The 17,683-nt window shown below is 40.7% G+C and overlaps 1 protein-coding gene across 2 annotated transcripts in view; it reads left to right on the forward strand.

The window, feature by feature from the left end:
* Positions 1 to 17,683, forward strand: part of Abcb1a (ATP-binding cassette, sub-family B (MDR/TAP), member 1A) — a 181,485-nt gene that overhangs the window by 84,773 nt on the left and 79,029 nt on the right. Inside the window, exons 3-5 of one of the 2 annotated variants that reach the window (NM_011076.3) lie at positions 8,218 to 8,359; positions 8,799 to 8,869; positions 12,683 to 12,731. In NM_011076.3, the coding sequence (NP_035206.2) occupies positions 8,805 to 8,869; positions 12,683 to 12,731 (114 nt within the window). In that variant the 5' untranslated portion in view covers positions 8,218 to 8,359; positions 8,799 to 8,804. Of the gene's footprint in view, positions 1 to 8,217; positions 8,360 to 8,381; positions 8,667 to 8,798; positions 8,870 to 12,682; positions 12,732 to 17,683 lie in introns of those variants that run through there. The other variant, XM_006503556.4, reaches the window with a different exon arrangement.

Consider the following 17,683-nt stretch of genomic DNA (forward strand, 5'->3'; position numbering starts at 1 on the left):
CAGTGCTACACAGAGAAACCCTGTCTGGAAAAAAAATGAAAAAAAAAAAAGTCAGTAGAAAGAGATACTATGTTGCAATCCTTAAAACCTAGTGAATTATTAGATGTGATGTAGTTGGTGGCCAGGGTCCATCATAGCTTTTCTCAAGTTGAGTCCTCAGGTGAAGTTTTGTGAGACTAGAAAAGGAAGAGAATAATGTACTATAGCCATGTTCTACAGTGTAGGTAATTATGGTAAAGGTATGATGGTACTTGCCTGTAATCCACACATTCCAGAGACTAAGACTGGGATAATGACAGCTCACCATCAATTTGAAAATGCATACAGAGACACTCCTCATCAACCCATCCCTCACTCCCCAAAAAGGAAGGAAGGAAAGAACAAAGGGGGGATAGTTATGAAGACACTTTCACATCCTGGGTCCGATGCTTCCTGGCTGTGTGGCATTTGACAAACAATGTAGACCTGCTTCCTCTGCTGAGAACTAAGAAAAACAAAAAATAGTCACAACTTCATCAGTTCCTGTGAGGATTGAATTAAGTGTATCCCTTTGAAGTACTTGGTGCGGTTTTGTTCCTTCAAGTGTGTACAGAACCAAATATAGGAGAGATGGGATCTCTAGGGTTGGAAGAGTGCAGAAGTAGCAGAAACATAAACGAGGATGCTGTACATGAGCACACGCAATTAGAAAAGAGAACACCCTCCCCTCCCCCAAAAAACTAGTGATCTATTAGAAAGTCTGTAACAGTATTAGTTTTTTTAAAATCAATTACATGTATCCTAAAAGAGTCAAAACAAGGACATTTTGGGGTAAAAGGTATAAAAATGGCTTTGAAATCTATCAAAGGAGGAAGATACACTTTCACACTCTGCAGAAGGAATGAAAGGATTTTCTTTTTTTCCTCAATACTTGCAGCAAGTCCAGAGGCATAGGTATAAGCCAGGTACTGCAAATTAGAGGTTATAAACCAGCTATGTTGTGCAAAAGGGTTAAAATTGATCTGTGAATCTGAACTGGAAAGGCTGCGGTTACTTCTGGTCGGTTTGAAGAAAATTCAGGAAGAATATAAAATGTAAGCACAGAAAGAAATAGCGACTAAAGCCATGTGTTAAAAAGTTATGTTTAGGCACAAGTCCCTTCCGCTCGACTCGAGACTCGAGCCCCGGGCTACCTTGCCAGCAGAGTCTTGCCCAACACCCGCAAGGGTCCACACGGGACTCCCCACGGGACCCTAAGACCTCTGGTGAGTGGATCACAGTGCCTGCTCCAATCCAATCGCGCGGAACTTGAGACTGCGGTACATAGGGAAGCAGGCTACCCGGGCCTGTTCTGGGGCACAAGTCCCTTCCGCTCGACTTGAGACTCGAGCCCCGGGCTACCTTGACAGCAGAGTCTTGCCCAACACCCGCAAGGGCCCACACGGGACTCCCCACGGGACCCTAAGACCTCTGGTGAGTGGAACACAGCGCCTACCCCAATCCAATCGCGTGGAACTTGAGACTGCGGTACATAGGGAAGCAGGCTACCCGGGCTTGATCTGGGGCACAAACCCCTTCCGCTCCACTCGAGCCCCGGCTACCTTGCCAGCTGAGTCGCCTGACACCCGCAAGGGCCCACACAGGATTCCACACGTGATCCTAAGACCTCTAGTGAGTGGAACACAACTTCTGCCAGGAGTCTGGTTCGAACACCAGATATCTGGGTACCTGCCTTGCAAGAAGAGAGCTTGCCTGCAGAGAATACTCTGCCCACTGAAACTAAGGAGAGTGCTACCCTCCAGGTCTGCTCATAGAGGCTAACAGAGTCACCTGAAGAACAAGCTCTTAACAGTGACAACTAAAACAGCTAGCTTCAGAGATTACCAGATGGCGAAAGGCAAACGTAAGAATCCTACTAACAGAAATCAAGACCACTCACCATCATCAGAACGCAGCACTCCCACCCCACCTAGTCCTGGGCACCCCAACACAACCGAAAATCTAGACCCAGATTTAAAAACATTTCTCATGATGATGATAGAGGACATCAAGAAGGACTTTCATAAGTCACTTAAAGATTTACAGGAGAGCACTGCTAAAGAGTTACAGGCTCTTAAAGAAAAGCAGGAAAACACAGCCAAACAGGTGATGGAAATGAACAAAACCATACTAGAACTAAAAGGGGAAGTAGACACAATAAAGAAAACCCAAAGCGAGGCAACGCTGGAGATAGAAACCCTAGGAAAGAGATCTGGAACCATAGATGCGAGCATCAGCAACAGAATACAAGAAATGGAAGAGAGAATCTCAGGTGCAGAAGATTCCATAGAGAACATCGACACAACAGTCAAAGAAAATACAAAATGCAAAAGGATCCTAACTCAAAACATCCAGGTAATCCAGGACACAATGAGAAGACCAAACCTACGGATAATAGGAATTGATGAGAATGAAGATTTTCAACTTAAAGGGCCAGCTAATATCTTCAACAAAATAATAGAAGAAAACTTCCCAAACATAAAAAAAGAGATGCCCATGATCATACAAGAAGCATACAGAACTCCAAATAGACTGGACCAGAAAAGAAATTCCTCCCGACACATAATAATCAGAACAACAAATGCACTAAATAAAGATAGAATATTAAAAGCAGTAAGGGAGAAAGGTCAAGTAACATATAAAGGAAGGCCTATCAGAATTACACCAGACTTTTCACCAGAGACTATGAAAGCCAGAAGAGCCTGGACAGATGTTATACAGACACTAAGAGAACACAAATGCCAGCCCAGGCTACTATACCCGGCCAAACTCTCAATTACCATAGATGGAGAAACCAAAGTATTCCACGACAAAACCAAGTTCACACAATATCTTTCCACGAATCCAGCCCTTCAAAGGATAATAACAGAAAAGAAGCAATACAAGGACGGAAATCACGCCCTAGAACAACCAAGAAAGTAATCATTCAACAAACCAAAAAGAAGACAGCCACAAGAACAGAATGCCAACTCTAACAACAAAAATAAAAGGGAGCAACAATTACTTTTCCTTAATATCTCTTAATATCAATGGACTCAATTCCCCAATAAAAAGACATAGACTAACAGACTGGCTACACAAACAGGACCCAACATTCTGCTGCTTACAGGAAACCCATCTCAGGGAAAAAGACAGACACTACCTCAGAGTGAAAGGCTGGAAAACAATTTTCCAAGCAAATGGACTGAAGAAACAAGCTGGAGTAGCCATTTTAATATCGGATAAAATCGACTTCCAACCCAAAGTTATCAAAAAAGACAAGGAGGGACACTTCATACTCATCAAAGGTAAAATCCTCCAAGAGGAACTCTCAATTCTGAATATCTACGCACCAAATGCAAGGGCAGCCACATTCATTAGAGACACTTTAGTAAAGCTCAAAGCATACATTGCACCTCACACAATAATAGTGGGAGACTTCAACACACCACTTTCTTCAAAGGACAGATCGTGGAAACAGAAACTAAACAGGGACACAGTGAAACTAACAGAAGTTATGAAACAAATGGACCTGACAGATATCTACAGAACATTTTATCCTAAAACAAAAGGATATACCTTCTTCTCAGCACCTCACGGGACCTTCTCCAAAATTGACCATATAATTGGTCACAAAACAGGCCTCAATAGATACAAAAATATTGAAATTGTCCCATGTATCCTATCAGACCACCATGGCCTAAGACTGATCTTCAATAACAACATAAATAATGGAAAGCCAACATTCACGTGGAAACTGAATAACACTCTTCTCAATGATACCTTGGTCAAGGAAGGAATAAAGAAAGAAATTAAAGACTTTTTAGAGTTTAATGAAAATGAAGCCACAACGTACCCAAACCTATGGGACACAATGAAAGCATTTCTAAGAGGGAAACTCATAGCGCTGAGTGCCTCCAAGAAGAAACGGGAGACAGCACATACTAGCAGCTTGACAACACATCTAAAAGCCCTAGAAAAAAAGGAAGCAAATTCACCCAAGAGGAGTAGACGGCAGGAAATAACCAAACTCAGGGGTGAAATCAACCAAGTGGAAACAAGAAGAACTATTCAAAGAATTAACCAAACGAGGAGTTGGTTCTTTGAGAAAATCAACAAGATAGATAAACCCTTAGGTAGACTCACTAAAGGGCACAGGGACAAAATCCTAATTAACAAAATCAGAAATGAAAAGGGAGACATAACAACAGATCCTGAAGAAATCCAAAACACCATCAGATCCTTCTACAAAAGGCTATACTCAACAAAACTGGAAAACCTGGACGAAATGGACAAATTTCTGGACAGATACCAGGTACCAAAGTTGAATCAGGATCAAGTTGACCATCTAAACAGTCCCATATCACCTAAAGAAATAGAAGCAGTTATTAATAGTCTCCCAACCAAAAAAAGCCCAGGACCAGATGGGTTTAGTGCAGAGTTCTATCAGACCTTCAAAGAAGATCTAATTCCAATTCTGCACAAACTATTTCACAAAATAGAAGTAGAAGGTACTCTACCCAACTCATTTTATGAAGCCACTATTACTCTGATACCTAAACCACAGAAAGATCCAACAAAGATAGAGAACTTCAGACCAATTTCTCTTATGAATATCGATGCAAAAATCCTCAATAAAATTCTCGCTAACCGAATCCAAGAACACATTAAAGCAATCATCCATCCTGACCAAGTAGGTTTTATTCCAGGGATGCAGGGATGGTTTATTATACGAAAATCCATCAATGTAATCCATTATATAAACAAACTCAAAGACAAAAACCACATGATCATCTCGTTAGATGCAGAAAAAGCATTTGACAAGATCCAACACCCATTCATGATAAAAGTTTTGGAAAGATCAGGAATTCAAGGCCCATACCTAAACATGATAAAAGCAATCTACAGCAAACCAGTAGCCAACATCAAAGTAAATGGAGAGAAGCTGGAAGCAATCCCACTAAAATCAGGGACTAGACAAGGCTGCCCACTTTCTCCCTACCTTTTCAACATAGTACTTGAAGTATTAGCCAGAGCAATTCGACAACAAAAGGAGATCAAGGGGATACAAATTGGAAAAGAGGAAGTCAAAATATCACTTTTTGCAGATGATATGATAGTATATATAAGTGACCCTAAAAATTCTACCAGAGAACTCCTAAACCTGATAAACAGCTTCGGTGAAGTAGCTGGATATGAAATAAACTCAAACAAGTCAATGGCCTTTCTCTATACAAAGAATAAACAGGCTGAGAAAGAAATTAGGGAAACAACACCCTTCTCAATAGTCACAAATAATATAAAATATCTTGGCGTGACTCTAACTAAGGAGGTGAAAGATCTGTATGATAAAAACTTCAAATCTCTGAAGAAAGAAATTAAAGAAGATCTCAGAAGATGGAAAGATCTCCCATGCTCATGGATTGGCAGGATCAACATTGTAAAAATGGCTATCTTGCCAAAAGCAATCTACAGATTCAATGCAATCCCCATCAAAATTCCAACTCAATTCTTCAACGAATTGGAAGGAGCAATTTGCAAATTTGTCTGGAATAACAAAAAACCTAGGATAGCAAAAAGTCTTCTCAAGGATAAAAGAACTTCTGGCGGAATCACCATGCCAGACCTAAAGCTTTACTACAGAGCAATTGTGATAAAAACTGCATGGTACTGGTATAGAGACAGACAAGTAGACCAATGGAATAGAATTGAAGATCCAGAAATGAACCCACACACCTATGGTCACTTGATCTTCGACAAGGGAGCTAAAACCATCCAGTGGAAGAAAGACAGCATTTTCAACAATTGGTGCTGGCACAACTGGTTGTTATCGTGTAGAAGAATGCGAATCGATCCATACTTATCTCCTTGTACTAAGGTCAAATCTAAGTGGATCAAGGAACTTCACATAAAACCAGAGACACTGAAACTTATAGAGGAGAAAGTGGGGAAAAGCCTTGAAGATATGGGTACAGGGGAAAAATTCCTGAACAGAACAGCAATGGCTTGTGCTGTAAGATCAAGAATCGACAAATGGGACCTAATGAAACTCCAAAGTTTCTGCAAGGCAAAAGACACCGTCAATAAGACAAAAAGACCACCAACAGATTGGGAAAGGATCTTTACCTATCCTAAATCAGATAGGGGACTAATATCCAACATATATAAAGAACTCAAGAAGGTGGACTTCAGAAAATCAAATAACCCCATTAAAAAATGGGGCTCAGAACTGAACAAAGAATTCTCACCTGAGGAATACCGAATGGCAGAGAAACACCTGAAAAAATGTTCAACATCCTTAATCATCAGGGAAATGCAAATCAAAACAACCCTGAGATTCCACCTCACACCAGTCAGAATGGCTAAGATCAAAAATTCAGGTGACAGCAGATGCTGGCGAGGATGTGGAGAAAGAGGAACACTCCTCCATTGTTGGTGGGAGTGCAGGCTTGTACAACCACTCTGGAAATCAGTCTGGCGGTTCCTCAGAAAACTGGACATAGTACTCTCGGAGGATCCAGCAATACCTCTCCTGGGCATATATCCAGAAGATGCCCCAACAGGTAAGAAGGACACATGCTCCACTATGTTCATAGCAGCCTTATTTATAATAGCCAGAAGCTGGAAAGAACCTAGATGCCCCTCAACAGAGGAATGGATACAGAAAATGTGGTACATCTACACAATGGAGTACTACTCAGCTATTAAAAAGAATGAATTTATGAAATTCCTAGCCAAATGGATGGACCTGGGGGGCATCATCCTGAGTGAGGTAACACATTCACAAAGAAACTCACACAATATGTATTCACTGATAAGTGGATATTAGCCCCAAACCTAGGATACCCAAGATATAAGATATAATTTGCTAAACACATGAAACTCAAGGAGAATGAAGACTGAAGTGTGGACACTATGCCCCTCCTTAGATTTGGGAACAAAACACCCATGGAAGGAGTTACAGAGACGGAGTTTGGAGCTGAGATGAAAGGATGGACCATGTAGAGACTGCCATAGCCAGGGATCCACCCCATAATCAGCATCCAAACGCTGACACCATTGCATACACTAGCAAGATTTTATTGAAAGGACGCAGATGTAGCTGTCTCTTGTGAGACTATGCCGGGGCCCAGCAAACACAGAAGTGGATGCTCACAGTCAGCTAATGGATGGATCATAGGGCTCCCAATGGAGGAGCTAGAGAAAGTAGCCAAGGAGCTAAAGGGATCTGCAACCCTATAGGTGGAACAACATTATGAGCTAACCAGTACCCCGGAGCTCTTGACTCTAGCTGCATATATATCAAAAGATGGCCTAGTCGGCCATCACTGGAAAGAGAGGCCCATTGGACTTGCAAACTTTATATGCCCCAGTACAGGGGAATACCAGGGCCAAAAAGGGGGAGTGGGTGGGCAGGGGAGTGGGGGTGGGTGGATATGGGGGACTTTTGGTATAGCATTGGAAATGTAAATGAGTTAAATACCTAATAAAAAATGGAAAAAAAAATAAAATAAAAATAAGATGAAACTGGAAAAAAAAAGTTATGTTTAATAATTCCAATTGAACTGTAAGAATTTCAGATGCCCTGGAAAAACATGGACATTGGTTTAGTACCTAAAAGTTCAAAATATTATATATTTTTAAATACCATTTTACACTGAAATACTCCATTTATATACTGGGGACTGTCCTCTTTCTGGTTTGCTTTGTTTTGTTTAATAAAAGAAATAAACCAATCTACCTGAGGAACTGTGAACTATATTGAAGAAAAGCCCCTGCACGGGGGTTCTCTTACCTTTTCAAGAGTGCTTCAAAGAAGGGAAATTTACTGACAGGCAAGGTCTGTACCCATTGTTTAATTGTCTGTTAGATGTTATGCATAGAATACGTCTTTTAACTTAGCCAAATGCAGAAGGCCAAGTGCATATCTACAAACACATAACTCTATATATAGACATGTGCATGGCCGTGTAGAGATGAGACTCTTGCAAGTGTGTCTCTAATGATTCGGGGATATGAGTTTGTCTAATTGACCTTTGAGAGGGGAAACCAGACTGCACATTTCATCTACAAATCCAACCTGTTTCGCAATTTCTCCAGCAATAATACTTGAGTCAAGCTGGGCCGGGAGCTGGTTAACCTCCAGGTCAAACTCACTGGCTGGGCGGGACTGCGCCTGGGCGTAGATTGAGCATGCTAAATTTACTCTCCTGTCCACAGAAAGCCCAGGCACAGTGGAACAGCGGTTTCCAGGAGCTGCTGGTCCCATCTTCCAAGGCTCTGCTCAACTCAGAGCCGCTTCTTCCAAAGTCTACATCTTGGTGGACTTTGCAGAGGAAACCGGGAGGTAGAGACACGTGAGGTAAGCATTTCCTAGGAAGGGTCGGGTGTTCCGGATACCAGAGCCTGGTCCGGGTGTCAGCGTCCTCGTGAGTCTGTGGGGACCAAGTGGCGACAGCCACAAGTCGCTCCAGGAGCACCCGCAGCATCAGCTTTCAGGACGGTGTTTTCCGCGCCAGCCCTGTGCTGTGGATCTCGCTGCCCAGCTCGCAGCCAGGGGCTGGTGGAGGAGCGCGCCAGGGCGGAGGGGACCCAGCAGGGCGGGGTGGCCGGACCTAGAGCCGAGCACCCGGTCCACGCAGGTGACACAGCTTCCCGGGATTCCCCGGGTGAGTTACCTCCAGGCCCTCTCCGGCAGCATCAGGGCGGGGCTCCTCCTCACCACTGGGCTCTGCGGGGCAGTGAGCTTTGCATAAACTCTGGTCCCCGTGTTTGGCTAATGAACTGTGGTTTCTCCCCAGGTCGTGATGGAACTTGAAGAGGACCTTAAGGGAAGAGCAGACAAGAACTTCTCAAAGATGGGCAAAAAGAGGTAGCCAGATTGTTTCACTTTCGTACTTTACTTGTCTTGTACATTCGGGCAATTAGTTTGTAGCCTCCAGCACTGTACTTGATTAGTGGGTGTTATTTCAGACTTCAGAAATGTAAACCAGCCCTTGGAAGGAACTCCTCGCTTGGAGCAGTCCTTCAAATGTGTGTGACAGATCAATCAATGATTCTGTGAATTCAGCCTCTAGAGCAGCGTTGCTCACATCTTTTTATTTTATGACCTCGGCTTTATGAGCGCTGTTGATCGCTCACGCACCTGAGCCATATGCTGTTTGGGCGCTCACTGTGGCCCATTATCTTGCTTCTAATAAAGCCACCATAGATATCACGTTTGTGGTAGAAGGAAAAGAGATCCAAATAACATTTTGTTTAGCTCTCAATGACTATTTCTATATAAAAAGGTTGTATTACCACCGAAAGAAGCCACATCTTATATTCAAATCTCTACAAAGGCTAAGTAAGTGATTAGAACTTTAATGGTGGGGAGGGGTAAGACTGTTGAAAAATTATCATAGGCAATCTTCAGCCCCCATAATACCCTTATTATTAACCTGCCTCTATGTCTGACCTAGCATTCCTGTGACTCTTTTAAGTCTTTGAGGCTGTATTAAGCAAGTAGATCACAAGCTTCTCTTAGGCCACAAGTTAAGAATGTCATCAGATAGCGTCTGAGACAGAAAGCTGAGGTAACTTGCCTACTTGATGAAGCCACCAAACATGTCAAAGTGTGCTGACTTATGACGTTAGAATTCATTTCAGTCCACCAGAAGGGAGAGTAGAAATGAGCGCTCTAAGCAACAGATCTGGGTTCTAAATACCATTGCTCACTACACACTGCCTTCTGTGTTCAGTCCAAAGTAGATACAACCCTGGGACCCCTTTGATAGGATCCCATCATGGTAAGGGGGAATTTCTGGTATAAGAGATAGTAAGGCTACACAACCAGCAAACTTGTTATGTGAGCTCTAACTCAGAGTTCAGTAAAGAAAAAAAATTATAGAAAGCACACTTGGGAACTCTGTGGGATGGATTTTTAAATAATCTCAACATTGAAGTTTTGTTTCTTAGATATGATAATGAGAGTAGAATATATGAATACTATATAATATTTCCAGCTTAAACGTTTGACAGAATCTTAACAATTAATAACATGTACCATTTGCATGGATAAATATTGTTAGATGTTGTAATTTATGTATCTAGGTGAGTTATATACTAGCCTTTACATTTTCTTGTTATTTCATATTTCAATAATAAAAACTTTATATAATGAAAGAAGACACATAGTGGAGGGAAGGTAGCCTAGTTTAAAGAACTGTGTGCAGCACAAACACTTAGACATTTGAGTAAGGTGAGATCTTGTGGAAGGAAATGGTAGTGTCCAGTCCTACACAGATCTTCATCGGGTACCAATGTCAACACTCCCTACAGATTTTAATTCAAACAGATTTTTTTCCATAAGAACTGCTCATCACCACTGATTTTAGGCTGTTGTCAATACCCCTGTTTTATAATATAAGGATCATAGTGAAGCATTTAGCTTGGTTGACAGACAATGCTGGAATAACAAATGATCCCTGGACTATATGCATCTGCATACATTCTTTGTAAAAATGATTTGCTGAGTTTGTTTGTCTTATGGTCCTGCAGTTCAAAACCTAGGCCCTGAGTTCTATATAAGTGCCTTAGAGTGATGTTTAGTAAATTGATCTGTAAAAATTTGTTGTTGACGATAGGGGTAGAGGATAATCTAGGAGGGCTGAGAGTTGGGAATAAATTTTCCAAGCCATACGATGTCTTGGCTTTTACAATATGAACATCTGAGGATGTATCTAGCAGCTCGGAGGTTATTCCTGTAACTACAGGAGTTTGCCTTGGCTTTTGTCCCAGCTGTGGGACTTCACTCTTCTGCAGTTTTCTGACCCCTGAAAGAAAGATGAAGTTTGCCTTCCTTGGAATTGTTTACAAATTGTGTAAGGAAAGTTTACTTAGTGCTTGGGATATTATTATAACATCTCCAAGTAGCATCAGTTTTAGAGAATGGAAAAAAGCTTAGAACTAAAATTCTGTCATGTATAGTTATTTATCTCCTCATCCTGGCTTCTGGGACACTGACTGGTTCTTTACTGGGATAGGGTGGAACCAAATGTGAAGATGTTTCTATATAGTATGTTCAGTGTCCATTTAACATCAAGCCAAATTAATGTAGGAAAAAGCTTTTTCTTTAGAAAGCTTTTTATTAGCATGGAGATGATCCTTCTGTCTGTAAAAAGCATAAGGATTTGAGTGCTAGACACACACACACACACACACACACACACACACACACACACACACACACACCAGGCGTGCAATCTGTGCCTGGGGTACCAAGGGTCAATGACCCACAGGTCTACCCAAATTCAGTGAGTATCTAAAAAGAGTAAAGTGGACATAGATTGTGAAAGCTACTGAATGTTGTTTTCTTTTAATATTAGTCAAAAGAAAAACAAAGGAAAATTTACTTTTTGAACTTAAAAATACTCGTAAAAGCACGGCTTTTCTTTTCTGACAGTGTTTGTACACAAGGAAATAAGACTTGTTATGGCTAGTTTGCTTTTACATCCTAGGTGGCTGTTACATGGAGTGAAAATGGGTTAGTGTGATATTTGAATCTGGGTTTAAAATTGAGAACTGACCCTTTCTGTCTAAGGACAGCTTTCTGATTGCTTACAGCGCATCTTTTCTACATTGTATCTCTTTCTGTAATGGCTCACTCAGAGCTGCAGACGTCCTGTCTCAATGAGATTTCCTCGCGGTGATTGAATTACTGTGTTTCTTAGGCAGTTGTGTTCAGCGTCTGATGGTCACGGAGCTTTATTAGGAAAGGGGATGATCAGGAATAATATTCTGTCTACAGACAGGACATCTATGATAGTAAAGGGGACCAATCCTAAAAGCATAAACTATGTCATAATTAGAATAAAATACAAAACATCACGTTTAGTGTGTGTGTGTCTTGTAAAAAGTGTGTGTATGTGAGGAAAATTAAGAAATGTCTAAGGTATGAGGAATATATAAAAATTCTGGCTCTCACAGGGTCCCTAATGAAGGAGCTAGAGAAAGCACCCAAGTAGCTGAAGGGGTCTGCAACCCTATAGGAGGAACAACAATATGAACTAACCAGTACCCCAGAGCTCCCTGGGAATAAACCATCAATCACATGGTGGGACTTGTGACTCTAGCTGCACATGTAGCAGAGGATGGCCTTGTTGGTCATCAATGGGAGGAGAAGCCCTTGGTCCTGTGAAGGCTCTATGCCCCAGGATAGGGGAATGCCAGGGCCAGGAATGGGAGTGGGTGGGTTGGGGAGCAGGGGAAGGGAGGAGGGGATAGGGGATTTTCAGAGGGGAAACTAGGGAAGGGGATAGCATTTGAAATGTAAATGAGGAAAACATGAAAGAAAGAAAGAAAGAAAGAAAGAAAGAAAGAAAGAAAGAAAGAAAGAAAGAAAGAAAGGAAGAAAGAAAGAAAGAAAGATATCATCTAATACCAAAAAAGTAAAAAATAAAAAAACAAACAAACAAAAAATCCTGAAATCCTGGCTCTCATCGGTAACCACATAAGTAGATTTCTAAGATATATTTACATTTAAACTGCATAAATGCCATACCATTATGCTTTTATTGACTAAAACAATAGTCAATTTTGGATTTTGTCTTGTCATTTAACAAAATCTCTGTAAGTTGATTTAGTAATTGCAAGGTTTTGTATAAGGTTTTTAAAGTTTCATCTAATTATTCTGCTCTATTTTCAGTAAAAAGGAGAAGAAAGAAAAGAAACCAGCAGTCAGTGTGCTTACAATGGTGAGTTTTTACTATACTGCCCGCCAATGTCACTCCTTCTGCTCCTAGAAAAGAGGTAATTCGCCTGGAACAATATGCTATTGGAGATAAATATTTAGTGATGGGGAGATAAAGGTAAATGATTAGAGTCCTATTTTCAAAGGAAGGCGGTTTATAATTTGACATGTGAATTACGACTTAGCAGGTGCCCCTTCCTGCCTAGATTTCTGTATTCTCCTTATGAGGTATCTCTCTGATTTATGGCTTCCATAGGCATCTTTGCCATCGAGCTTTGAGAGATGGGTGTATTACATAACATTTTTTAATGACCCTTAACATCCTGATAGGGTCAAAGTCCTAAGTAGCTATAATAATAAAAGGCAGCAATGGATTATTTATTACTATGACTTAGCATATGCCATTATTCTTCTGTGCTGAATAACTGAAAATGTAGAACTTGAAAGGATTACATAACCATTTAGTTTTCTGGTGGCATGCTGGTTGTTTGTAAGCTTTTCTTTAAACTCACTTGGACTGTAACAGGAATTTTATAAGTGTGGCTATTTTATTCTAATGATCTTTGTTTCCTTGAACACTTCCTTTTTTTCTAAGGGTCTATGCAAATTTACATGAACTGTCCCAGGCACTGGAACCTGGGAGGACGCTCAAACAATTGAGTCCTGCTTTCTATAATCCACTCTTTCCACACTGGTCATGTGATGAAGTGTGGAGGACAGAAGAAGTACCTTGTAAAATGCGTCTTTGTACATTCATAATAAAACATAGATTTAGGTAGGAAAAACAGTTCCATGTCTCGCACCCATGGACTCTGGTTATCATATATCATCTGCATCTTCTTCTGATGTTTGCCCTTGCTGTGGCTCCTTTGTTACGTGCCTTTGTTCCTCTTCTTGCTCTTGTCATTATTGTTGCTGGTGGTTTTATTTTGTGAAAAGAGTTCGTGTATCTTGGCCTTTAACTCCCTGTGTGCCTGACGAGGATCTTGAATTCCTTGACATCCTCCTGTCTCTACCTCCAGAGTGCTGGCAATGTCGAAGTGCTCCACAGGTCATCACAGACATAATTCTTTTTATTTTAGATTTTATTCTTCATTTTAAAGATTTCATTCTTATACTCTTGCGTGAGAAGAAACTTTTACATTAGAGTTGAATTTATTCCTGAAATTTAATTTATGCAGTTTCCTTAATACCAACATAGTTCTGTATTATTGTTTAGGTTATTGTTGTTATCCTGTTTGGTTTAGTTTGATGCCAGGGGTCCACTCAGGGCTTTTTGCATGCTAAGAATACCAGAAAATTGCATCTTTATCTCTGTGTTTTACTTATTGTTTCTAGGTTATAATTTCTTAAAGACTTGAGGGTTTTTTTAAATATATATTCAGGAAATGTACTCTAACTATTATGTAAAGTTACTGCTAACAATATTCAATTCAAGCCACACAGGGGAGGTGGGAAAGAGAGGGGGCTGATAGAGGAGAGGATAGAGGAGAGGATAGAGACAGAGAGAGACATACACACAAATATAAAGTTTGAATGTGAAGTAGTAATAACCTCACATGTATAACAATATGTGTCAGACATTGTTATAAATACTTCCCGCACAAACATATTTAATCCTTAAGCTTTTTTCTGAGATAGATGCTATTATTATAGGTTTACAGAAGAAACAGGGCAAGCCCCCAAATACCTACTAAGGTGAAGGTAAATGGGATGCATTTAGGTCTTTTGACTAAGTGCTGTAATTCTTAAATACTATTCTAGTTACACTGATGAATGTGGGGCTTCCTTCTAAGCTTACATACTTTTCCTATACAGCCCAAGCCCACCTCCCTAGGGATGGTGTTTCCCAGTGGGATGAATCGTCCTATATCAATTACCAATCAAGGGATTTCTCTACAGATAGCCTCGTAAGTCAAACTGATGGAGGCAGCTCTCCAATTCTGGCTCCCTCCTCAGATACATCAAGTTGACAGCCAAAATTAGCCAATATAGGTGTCTTTCTCTTGTCCCAAAGAGTTGATATGGAAAACTGGACCCTAATGTTTATGTAAAACCTATAAACACAGATGTATATTCTGAAGGTTTTAGGGTAAATTTTAATACTATTGCAATGTTTTTTGTTTTTTAAAATACTTTCTAGGTAAGAATAAAACATGCATATTGGGGATTTCAAAGAACTCTGAGACTAATGACTTACTAGGAGAACTCAGAACTCAGGATGTTCCTATAGATTGGGTGATGTATTTAATTAGCAATAATGACATCTCAGATAAACCTCAGTGGCTATGACAACAGCTCTCTGAAAAGCTGCAGCTAAGTTTTATTATTACAAGAGGATACAAAAAAAAAGTCAGTAATGGTGAAAGTCACATGGAATGAGGTTCAGAAGAGAACAAACTCCCAGAGTTACCTGTCCAAAACACCCATTTCACCAGCAAGGAGTTGCAAGTTATGACAACAGATTCAAAATAATGCTTGTTGGTGGCCCTTCAGTGACAGGGCCAAGGTTCTCACTCTGAGCTGATCATTAAGGAACTTCCTACATAGCATGTAACAAAATTGTAGATTTATTCACTTAGCATAATTCATACTGCAAAATGGCCACATTTACCATTTACAATGATGGATCCTTCCCAGATTCACATGCTAGATACCAAATATCTAAGTGGTTTTCTCTAAACATTTCTGGGCTCTTTCTGCTCCCAAAGTTCACTTATGTTTACTAGGGAACCTTAGCTGTCTTGAGGGAATGGCTACAAAGCAAACAACTCATGCACATTTTTATACCAGTTTTCTTTTTATGTCAGGCCTCATTTTAGTTAGAAACACAAATGTAGAATAAACTTGAAATGAAGTAGGGGAAACTGGACAGGTGGAAGTAAAAGAAGAAGTGCCAAGTTGTTTGTGATTCCTTTAAAATGAGCTCCTCAAAGTTCACACACCCTGTTAGCATTTTGTGGCAGATTTAACCCTGAGCTGTCTACACTATGCACCATATTAGCCATCATCATTCTAAATGCATGGCAGCACTCAGAGTCAGGAACCAGTCCTTGGTCAGGACCTTACATGCATTGTCTGATGTTTGAAGTCCTCTTATCCTCTTATCATAGCTGGGCAGAATGCACACTAAGAAGTTATGTAATGTTCTACAATTCACAGTCACATACCTATTGTACTGGAAGGTACAACTTTTCCCTAGATACATGAGTAGACTATTTCTTTTTAAAACTGTAATCGTTTGTGATAGCATACGGTTGGTTAAAATGTAACCTCTCTGAAGCTGAAGAGTTCTTTGTTAATGCTGTTATCTTACGACCATCTGGCCATTGAAGACTTTGCCGCCTGGCTTAGTGTCTTCTTCCCACTCCTGATCTTCTTACTCACCCTGTGACTTTTATTGTTATATGAACAACCACTCCTTGACCTTTATAACAGTGATAATCTTACAAACCTACCCGAACTTGGATCTGTTCCCTCCTGTTCTTCACGGTAGAGACACCCAGTGTTAGTGAGGTGTTTGTTTCTTTAAAGTCTTACTGTATAGTCCATGCTGCCTTGAAACGAGCATATTCTTTCTAGCTTAGTAGAAGTAATGTGATTATAGTTGTGTACCACCACACCTGGCCCAGTTCTTACATCACATCATTCACTTGAACTTTGAACTTTGGTTCCCACCTCTTCTCTACACAGCTACGGTCACTCCTTTTCTTCCATTTCCCCAGTCTTTCTGAATGGAGTTTGGCCCATTGGCAAGTCTCTTAAATCTTTGCTGCCAATTAGCTTGAATGTTTTGGAATTTGGTTTCTATCCCTATCACTTACTCAGCTCTGTGGATATCTGAAAACTCTGCCTGACTTCGAAGCTGCCCTTGTCATGGCCACTGCATTGTTTCTGTGATACTACAGTGTGGTTTTCCTCCCACCTCTTTGTCTTCTGGTGTCACCTTTCCCCTTTAGGAGTTTCTCAATCCTGTATCCCCTGAATCACTGACAAAGCTGGTATTCATCTGCTTCTTTACAGATGTTTTTGAAATGTGTTTGATCCTCATGCCAAGCACTCTTTCTATCCATTCACAATGATATCCCTTACTTACTCCTCCTTGCTCAGCTTCATTTACCTATGCCCCAGTCATCCTTCTATTTTAGTAGCTGTATCAGACCAGACTGTTTTCTTTGACTCAATTATAACATCCCCACCCATACTCTGCCTTTGCCAATTATACTTACACCATGGTCCTCTTCTCCTAAGATGGCTCTGTCCATGAAGTCATGAACTCAGATGTATCAGTTTCAGTTATAGCTTCTGATTCCTTCTAAAGAAAGCTAGCTCTTTTTATTATCACTCTTTTTGACTCTGTGCATTTATTCTATAGTGTTGCTGTAGAAAATGCCATTAGGTAGATTTAAGAAGAAAATGCCACGAGATAGATTTAAGACAACACAAATTTATGCTCTTCCAGTTCTTGGGTAAACTAAAGTCAGTGTGTCAGGAAGATTGCATTCATTCTGGAGGTTCTTGGTAAGAATCTGTTTCCTCCCCATTTTGAGCTTCTAGGGGCTCTTACATTCCCATGTCCCCTCCTTGGTATCACCATAGTCTCTGAGCACCTACCTGCCTCTTAGAAGCATCTTTATGATTACAGTGGGTTTATCTGAATGTCCCAGGGTAATCTTTCCCAGATTCCTAACATCTGCAGTCCTGTTTACCATGTCAGACAATGTAAGAAAGCACATTCACAGACAGTGTCCCAGGGCCAGACTGTGCACATGTTAGGAGTGACATTCCTTTGCCTCTCGTTCCTGGCAAGGCTTTATTTTATTCTAGCAGCCACTCCAGCTTCATACTTCCCAAGGCCAACCTGTCAGAGTCACACGAGTTCACTTCAGTCCAGTCCTTCGAGTGCTGTACTGCTTTTCTTCTCTACTTAAGGGTTCTAATGCGTTTCCTTTTTAC

This window comes from Mus musculus, chromosome 5, assembly GCF_000001635.26.
Source record: "Mus musculus strain C57BL/6J chromosome 5, GRCm38.p6 C57BL/6J".
NCBI lineage: Eukaryota > Metazoa > Chordata > Mammalia > Rodentia > Muridae > Mus > Mus musculus.